The sequence below is a fragment of the Rhamphochromis longiceps genome, linkage group LG22 (assembly GCF_057381845.1).
Source record: "Rhamphochromis longiceps isolate RC_006_pf linkage group LG22, R_longiceps_female_GT1.1, whole genome shotgun sequence".
Classification (NCBI taxonomy): Eukaryota; Metazoa; Chordata; class Actinopteri; order Cichliformes; family Cichlidae; genus Rhamphochromis; species Rhamphochromis longiceps.
In genome coordinates, this window is record NC_140577.1 from 5,189,656 (window position 1) to 5,198,795 (window position 9,140).

Below are 9,140 nucleotides of genomic sequence, written 5' to 3' on the forward strand. Positions count from 1 at the left end.
GGGGAGAGCGACTGAGGTAGATATTGAGCTGTCAGTGTTTTTATATAACATTAAAGTATCTGAGGAAATGACACCAAGCACCACTGAGAATTCCACTGACTGGAAAATGATATAGTGCAAGGAATTTGTTGTATGTAAGTAATTGTCCCTCTTTATTAACAAGCTGAGCCACCAATAGGATCCCATTTTGGACCCAAGTTTCTCCTCCCGGTGGGACAACAATAATTAGACAACAACGCAAACAGAATTTGTAAATGTGAATAATTAATAACACCTTCAGAAAGACACAAGAATGTTCATTAAACTGCCTAGACTAGCATAACAATGCTGGCCACCACACAGAAGGAAATGTCCAGTGCACTGTAAGGCTCAGAATCACTAGTTAAATTGGCTGCTGTGTTGCTTAAGCTGGAAGAGCAACGAGTGATTGTGATTAACTTCACAAGGTGTCACTGATAGGCTTCCCAACAATAGTACTTGTTATTTCGTTATACAATACTGACTAATTGAACTAATTGAAATACATCCATCCATTCTTTTCCACTTATCCTTGTAACAACCACCCCTGTCTTGTTGTTTTCATGCTAATCTCTTCTTTATCTTTCCTGCTTGTTTGGTGTCACGGGTCATAAGTTTGACACCCCTGGTATAAACTGTGAACCTGAAATTTAAACTGGATTCGTTTTAAGAATACTAATAACATTGATATCTTGCATTTTTGGAATAAAAAAAGTTATAACTTTATATATACAAGCACTGAATTTGTTTCTTCTTGTCTATTAGAATCTCCATTAGTTATTCAGTAGTAACAGCTGCAATTCTTGGATTCCAAACAAAAACTTTGGTGAGAATGTTCTTCTTGAAATCAGAGACCTGAAACACACACTCGTATCTGCTCCAGTCTTCTGGTCGAACTGATAAAACATTCAGATCAACACTCATCTGGAAGGTCCCATCATTGTTGGGGAGGATCTCTCTGTGGGGCACAACTTCATCGGTCTCCTTTCCATCTTTCCTCCAGAACATCACGGCTGGGTAGAAACCTGTAGCGTGGCAGCTGACTGGAGAGGAGAAAGTCCTCTGGAGGAGAGACACTGAAGGAGGAACTGGAGAGTGGGAGGGTGGGAAAGTGAGAGAGTGAGAATGGATGAAAGAAATAATAATGAGAAAGGAAAAACAGGTAAAGAAAGAAGATGAGAATAAACAAGAAATTCAATAAAGAGAAAAAGAAACACTGCCAGCGAAACAAGTGTTAGATGAAAAACATGGCTGCAGCAGTAGAAAATAACTGACATGAACTGTGAAGATGTGAAAATCAAAACTAAATCTGTAATTCAAAACAGAGTGAGTGTCACCAGCTTATTAGCAGCTGGATACGGATGTATCATGGCACAATCTAAACTAAATGCAACTTTAGAAACACAGATATATTATCAGTAACTACTGCACGAATGGAAATGTTGAACTCATGAATGCACTAAATGAAAACACATGGGTTCAGTTCATGTAAAATCATTCTTTTAATCACAAACATTAATATAAAATAAAATCATGTAAATCCATCCATCCACCAGCAGCTGAAGCTAAAAGAAAAGTTGGAGAATACACTGTTTGGAAAACGCTGAAGAACTCTTTCAGTTCCTCTCCTTACGGGCACAACTGCAGATTATCTACCTCAGTCTCACTTCTCTGGTAGGACTGTAGATTTTGACCAGTTAATTGAGTAATCTGATATTCTTGCAAAAGAGTTTATCAATTCAATCACCCCAGAGATATTGGTTTGTGAATTTTTGAGAAAGAGTAACACATCATCCGCATAAAGGCTAATTTTATGTTCCACGTTCTTGCATTTTATGCCTTTAATTACTGAATTCTGTCTAATTGCTGCTGCTAGTGGTTCAATAAAAATTGCAAACAGTGAAGGGGAGAGTGGGCATCCCTGCCTGGTGCCCCTCAAGAGACAGAAGCTGGAGGATGTTTGGTCATTTGTTCTGACACAAGCTGTTGGGGAATTATATAATATTTTTAACCAGTTGATGAAAGAGGATCCAAAACCAAATTTGTGTAAAGTTGCAAATAGAAATTTCCAGTTAACTCTGTCAAATGCTTTTTCTGCGTCTAAAGAGAATATTGTAGTTTCTAGGTTTTTACTGTATGAGTAGTCTATCAAATTAAGTAATCTGCGTGTATTTGTTGATGAGTGCCTACCTTTTATGAAACCAGTTTGGTCAGGATGAATTAAGAGGGGGGTTATTTTCTCCAGTCTCTTTGAGAGAGCTTTGCAGATTATTTTAAGGTCTACATTTATAAGGGATATTGGACAATAGCTTGAGGGATATAGAGGGTCTTTGCCTGGTTTTAGCAGGAGATTAATGTTTGCAGAATTCATATTTGATGGAAGTCTGCTATGCTGCCCTCACGACACGTGACCCTGTGAGGTTAGACAGCTAGCGAACAAATAGAAGAGGTCTTCCACACAAGGCTTGACTTTCTTGTTTTTATGTAAAAAGACGAACGTTTTCCGAGGTGCGAACGTGTAGAGCACTCTTAGCGTGAACATGAACTAGTCCCTATTTAATAACTGCCGGAGCACTTTTTCACGACATCATAAGCGAAAGGGTACATCAAAGATAGGTTAGTGAACAGGACGCTCCCTCGCTCCATTTCCGCACATAGGATACAAAGATCTCTTGTGGAAATAATGTCTCACTCTGAGCTTATTTATCACTCTGCTTATGTGGCTCAATCAGCACACACACCAACCGCTGACTTTTGACTCAAGGGCATAACATCTGCCCTTTTCGTTGATTTCCAACAACGTTCTGTAAAAAACTGGTGCTAGAATCGACCAGAATTCTTTGTAGAATTCTGCAGGAAAGCCGTCTGGACCTGGAGCCTTATTATTGTGCATACTTATCAGGGCTTCCTGGAGTTCGCCTGGTGTCAGTGGTGAATCCAGTGCCATTGCTTGAGTGTCTAATAATTTTGGAAGAGTTATGTTGTCCAAAAACTGATCAATTTCTTTTTTAGATGGGTTTATTTCTGGTGAATACAACGTTTTATAGAAATCCCTGAAAATGTTGTTTATTTGTATCGGTTCATATATTGTGTTCCCAGATGAATCTTGAACAGCACATATAGTTGTTTTTTCTTTATTTATTTTTAGCTGGTTTGCTAGAAATTGACCGGATCTATTACCATGTTCATAATTTTGTAAGCGTAGTCTTTGTACTAAGAATTTTGCTTTTTTATCAATTATGTCATTTAATTCTAGTTTTGTTTTGCGTATTTTGTTTAATGTTTCCTGATCTTGGTGGGACGCGTAGGCATCTTCTAGTTATTTTTTATTTTTTTTTTCTAATTCCTGAATATTTTTGTTTTGTTTTTTCTTTTTATGTGATGAGAAAGAAATTATTTTACCTCTCATTACAGCTTTCCCTGCTTCCCATAGAACAGAAGCTGATGTTTCGGGAGTGTCATTATAGTCTAAATATGAAGTCCACTCTTTTTTAAAATATTTAATAAAGTCTTCATCTTTAAGCAGTGATGTATTAAATCTCCAGTTTTTACTTGGCGTAGTATTATTCTTGTGCATTAGTGTTAAAGATACAGGACCATGATCGCTGACAGCTATAGGGTGAATCTCAGTGTCTGAAATGTCGTTCAGCAGTGAGCTGCTGACCAAAAAATAATCCAGATGAGAGTAGGAGTGATGGACATGTGAGAAAAAAGTATATTCCTTACTGGTGGGGTGAAGGGAGCGCCATGCATCGCAAAGACCAAAGTCGCTCATATACTGTTTAATTACATTTGTGGACTGCCAATTACGCTGAGTTCCTGTTGAGCCTATCCATTTCTTCATTTAGTCCAAGGTTGAGGTCGCCTCCAAGAACAAGTGTGCCATCTAAGTGTTCAGAGAGTGCACTGAAAAAACCGTGAAAGAATGAGGGATCATCAACATTTGGACCATATACACTTGCAATACATAGCTTTTTATCAAGTATAGAGTAGGCTTGGCTTAATTGTGTGTATCCTATACGACTGTGTGCGCTGTCTGACTGCTGTAAATGTGCTGCCGTTGAGCTGATGTTGTTTGTGGATGAGTGTCGAAGCAGGTGATCGAGGCAGTGAAAGAAATAAAGAAAGAAACCAAGGACAAGGGTGAGCAGCATAAAAACAAGAGGGGGAAAAGAGAGAAAAAAAACGAGAAGAAAAAAAACAAAACGTAAACATTCCAATTAAATCACTGACGGAGAGTGACGGTGTTAATTCTGCTATGAAATCACACTTTAAGATGCGATTTGATACCGGTAAGTTAAACAGATGTTAATGCAAGTTAGTGTGAGTGGATAGGGAAAGGGTGTAGCTGATTCTTATCTGTCCATCCATCCATTCGCTTCCGCTTATCCTTTTTCAGGGTCGCGGGGGGCGCTGGAGCCTATCCCAGCCGTCATAGGGCGAGAGGCGGGGTACACCCTGGACAGGTCGCCAGTCTGTCGCAGGGCCAACACACAGGGACAGACAACCATTCACACTCACATTCACACCTAGTGACAATTTGGATTTTCCGATTAACCTATCCCCACAAGCTGCATGTCTTTGGACGGTGGGAGGAAGCCGGAGTACCCGGAGGGAACCCACGCAAACACGGGGAGAACATGCAAACTCCACACAGAAAGACCCTGGCCTGATGGTGGAATTGAACTCAGGACCTTCTTGCTGTGCGGCAACAGTGCTAACCACTGTGCCACCGTGCTGCTCTGATTCTTATCTGGTGTGAGGTTAATACAGCCACGGAGTGATGTTGGGGTCGCGGTGGAGCTGTCCGTCCACGTGCAGCCGGTCCACAGCGATGACAGCGCGGGAGCCCTTCTGGATGAAGCCGAGTCGGATTGGGAAGAGGACCCTGCGTCGTTCCAAGATCTCTTTGGGGAACTGGTCGTTCACGCTGAAGTCCGTTCCTTTTAATTCCCTGCCGCGGCTTTTCACATGTTGCTTTTGTTTGAAGTGGCCGAATTTGGCCACGATAGGACGTGGTCTCCAGGCCGTAGCCCGAATGGGGCCGAGGCGATGCACCCTATCGAAAACGATGTTCTTCACCTTCACACATGTCAAGTTCTCCTAAGTACCACTATGAAAGCATGAAACTCATAAATCTTACAACACAAAATTATTATTATTAAATTAGTAAAATTAGTATCTGCAATAAAGATTTTTCCATACATTGTATACATTCTACCACAGGCAAAGTTGCCTCCATTTTTATAGTTTTTATTAATATTTTGTAATAATTTATTCTGTTTTGGGAGTGTTTTTTTATGTATCTGTATTATATTATGCATACACATTAAAAGTGAATCTCTGTCCAAAAAATGCACTCAGTTTACTTTTTACTCACTCTGAGCATTATTCATTATTCTCCCCCAGTAATTAAGGTTAGGATATGTATTTTTTCTATTCCAATCCATTCTTCTTTTGCAGCATTTAAATAACCTTTATCAAATTTGATGGTTTTGTTACAGACTTTTCAAAAAGTGTTTTGCTTTTCTTTCACAAATGTGGGGATTAAATTGTGTTAAAATGCACAAAACAGTGATGTCATGTTTTGTGATGAGGACCCAGGCACAGAGAGACTTGATGAATTAAGAATCTTATGATTTAATGAAAAAAAGAAGTCTAAATATCTAAAGTCAAGGGGAGTCACGTGAGCAGACTGTGTCTTGCAACCCATGAGGAAGTTTAAAAAAGGAATAAAACACTCAAGCAGGTCAAGCAAGTTTTTATGTTTGGTTGAGATCACTATTACTGACAAGCAGCCCAAATGAAAAAACTGAAATACATTAAAAAAAAAATCAACAAAAAAAAAGAAAGATGTTTAGTTTGTGTGTATGTTTTTTTTTCTTAATTGTATTTATCTCCTTTTAAGTGATTTATATCTTTGTTATAAACAAAGTTGAAAAAGAGCTTTGGATTCAGCCTAAAATACATAAAGCACAATTATAATTAAAAAGCCCTACTTCTTTTTTAAATTTTACTGTGTAAGCTCAATGATGAAACAGGCTGATGCTTTGGCACATCCAACTGTATTGCACTCTTCATTTTAAAGACAATAAAACAAGCGAGTCTTAATATTGTTTAAGCAGCATGTGTGAATTCAGAATCAGGCGAAGTTCAGAATCCACTTAAAAATCACGTTTTTAACATATAAGGCTCCACATGGACAGACCAAGCTTAAATATCAAAGCTTTGGCGACCTTATCATTGAAGCTTTGCCTTTCAGGTCCTCTAACTAGAGTGCATAACTATCATTCACTCTAATTTTCAAACCAAAGGTGTGTCGGAGCCTCCCTCTGCCTATCAGGTCTATGTTTGTTTTAAACAATGGCTGACTGCTTATAGGTTAGTGTTCCCTCAGTCTTTTTTCCTTTCTTTTGGGCTATAGTTTACAACTGTTTACAGACTGTTTACATTACACGTGTATATGTTGGAATGAATGCCTGATTATGTGTCTGTTTATGTCTCTAGGTCTATGTTTGCACATGTATAGTTTTAATGTGTTCAAACTGTGAAACACTTTGTAACTCTGTGCTTTGAAAAATGCTATACAAATAAAGTTATTATTATTATCATTAATTATAATAATAATAATGATGATGGTGATAATAGTGATCATAATAATACATTTTTCCACTAGCACAAGTAGGACAGTGAAAATAAGAAATACCCCTTAATTCAGTGTTTCACCTTGATAGTTGTGAGTCATGCACAGACCATTAAGTCCAGTAACACAAAGACATCCAGAGTGGAGTCTAGACTAGACAAGACACTTACTGTGAATTTATAGAATAGGTTTGCTTTACATATCAATACATATAAAATACTTACTGATTCCTGAAAGTACTTAATGTTAAACAGTGTTGAAACAACAAGAGCTTCTGTAATTACTGAGTTTTTAAGGTGTATTTACAAATCTTTTGCGAGAAAGATATTTAGTAGAGTTGGAAAATCAATGCCAAGGTGCACTGAAGCTTTTCTTGCAGCACATAATAAACCAACACCTTACTGAGATACTGTGGGCATTTAATGTAGATTTTAAAGGGTTAAAATCCATCCTACCTTTTAAAGGAAACTATTTTTAATATGGTCTGCCTATTGTAATACATAATCAAATACATAACTGGATACATACTTAGAATACATTATCGTTTTTATGGACAGATTTTTTTCTTTTACCTGCAGTTTACAGTTGGCTCTCTGTCAGTATCCAGCTGTTGTTAACACACTCAGTAGCTGCTTTTATTATGTTAACATTAATTACCAAATCAACAATTAAACATTGATGTGTGACTTAAAAATCTAAATCAAAATAAAAAAAATCTAATCATTTTCCTAACTGTTTACACAGTCCCCGTGTCCCCCTAGTGTTAAACAACACTTGCATTCAATTCAGTTCATTTTTATTTGTGTGGCACCAACATTTTCCCCAAGGTGCTTTATATTGCATGGTAAAGACCCTACAATAATACAGAAAAACCCCAACAATCAGATGACCCCCTATGTTGTCTTTGGCAACAGTGGGAAGGAAAAACTGCCTTTAAACAGGAAAACACCTCCAATAGAACTTTCTGCTGTGACCAGGTTAGGGTGAGGGGAGGTAAACAAAGACAAAGAGATGTTGTGTAGGAGGGCAAGAAATGAATAATAAAAATTAATAATGCAGACACATAAATATATTACATCTGATGAACCCCGGAGAGTGCTGTGATTGTCTGTGTTCTCTGGATTCAGAGTTCCGACCTGGTGTCAGGAGCTGTAAGATCCAGAACATACTGTTAGTCCACTGATCTTGAACTGGATTCTGCCTATAAAAATAACTGGTCCAGTAAATGAAAACACATTATATTAGAAGTAAATAGTTTTCCTTTTTTTAAGGGTTTTTACACTTTGCTCTGAATTCATTTTAAGCAGCTGGTGATTGGACATCCACCTTGAAGGCAGTCACCTGTATGTTTTAACTGACTAACAGATTTCTCACCTTCATCATTTCTTAATTCAGTTTTCCTCCAGTTGGTTCTGATCATTGATTTATTCAGTCTGGTGATGGTGTCACTATCAGAGAGCTGAAACACACAGTCGTATCTACACCAGTCTTCAGGTGTGACTGATGAAATGTTCAGGTCAACTCTCATCTGGAAAGTCCCATCATGATTGGATAGGATCTCTTTGTGGTCCACATACTCATGTATCTCCTCTCCATCTTTCCTCCAGAACATCATGGCTCTGTCAGGATAGAAACCTGTAGCGTGGCAGCTGACTGGAGAGGAGGGAGTCTTCTGGAGGAGAGACACTGAGGGAGGAACTGGACAAAGATGTATTTTAAATAATGAAATTATTTAATTATAATTAAAATATATATTTTCAGATATATTTTCCTGTGGAAAATGAAAAAAGAATGTTAGTTTACCTTTTCTATGCAGAAAATGTATTGCATAGTTCAAAGGTATCTTCATCCCATCAGGGCACATATTTTTTAAAAAGTACTTCAGTAAAATATTTTTGGCCATGTTTCCATTCCACTTTTTTTTTGTGATTTCAGCCTCCACATTTGAAGTGATCCATGTCCCAGTCTCAAGATCAAATGCAATGAAGTCTTCTCCATTATATCCAAATAGATTAAAACCATTAATCTTTTCAGTCTCATCGTCCCATTCACAGCCTAAAATCTGCTGGATAAGGTGGGCACCTGAAGGAGAAACAAGGTTGAACTAAACCAGAATGAGATTCAGGTTCCCTCCTATTATAAGTGCTATTATATATTTCAAAGTTTTTCTCAACCTCTTCAATAAATGTACCAGATATTGTCAAGTAAATAATAAAAATAACGTACCCTCAATTTCATTTGAGTGCTGTTTGAAAATTCTAGTTTCATCAATCAAGATTTGCTGATAATTCACACAGTTCTTAGTGTATGTTTCCCATTGCCGAGGATCATCTTTTATGAACTCTCTTACCCAGTCTTGTTGGGGTTCTAATGTTTTCATGTTTATGTTGTAGGAACCCATCATAACATCATCAATAGTTACCACTGCTAAATAATCAGGGGTATTCGGGAATTCAGAAGATATCATGACATAAAACTT

The 9,140-nt window shown here is 37.7% G+C and overlaps 1 protein-coding gene across 1 annotated transcript; it reads right to left on the reverse strand.

Moving 5' to 3' along the window:
* Positions 1–7,385: 7,385 nt before the first annotated feature.
* LOC146643196 (major histocompatibility complex class I-related protein 1-like) lies at positions 7,386–9,140 on the reverse strand. The gene is made up of 4 exons (XM_085396663.1): positions 8,888–9,140; positions 8,465–8,743; positions 8,036–8,359; positions 7,386–7,810 (listed from the first exon to the last, which is right to left on the reverse strand). The coding sequence occupies exons 1-4, from the start codon at positions 9,126–9,128 to the stop codon at positions 7,785–7,787; spliced, it is 870 nt and encodes a 289-aa protein (XP_085252789.1). The 5' UTR covers positions 9,129–9,140; the 3' UTR covers positions 7,386–7,784.

Coding starts and splice junctions, on each gene's coding strand:
- LOC146643196 (XM_085396663.1), bottom strand. CDS start 9,128: ATGATATCTTCTGAATTCCCGAATACCCCTGATTATTTAGCAGTGGTA. Junction 8,360..8,464: donor ACATTTTCTGCATAGAAAAG/GTAAACTAACAT, acceptor ATCTTTGTCCAG/TTCCTCCCTCAGTGTCTCTC. Junction 7,811..8,035: donor TGAATTAAGAAATGATGAAG/GTGAGAAATCTG, acceptor TGGATCTTACAG/CTCCTGACACCAGGTCGGAA.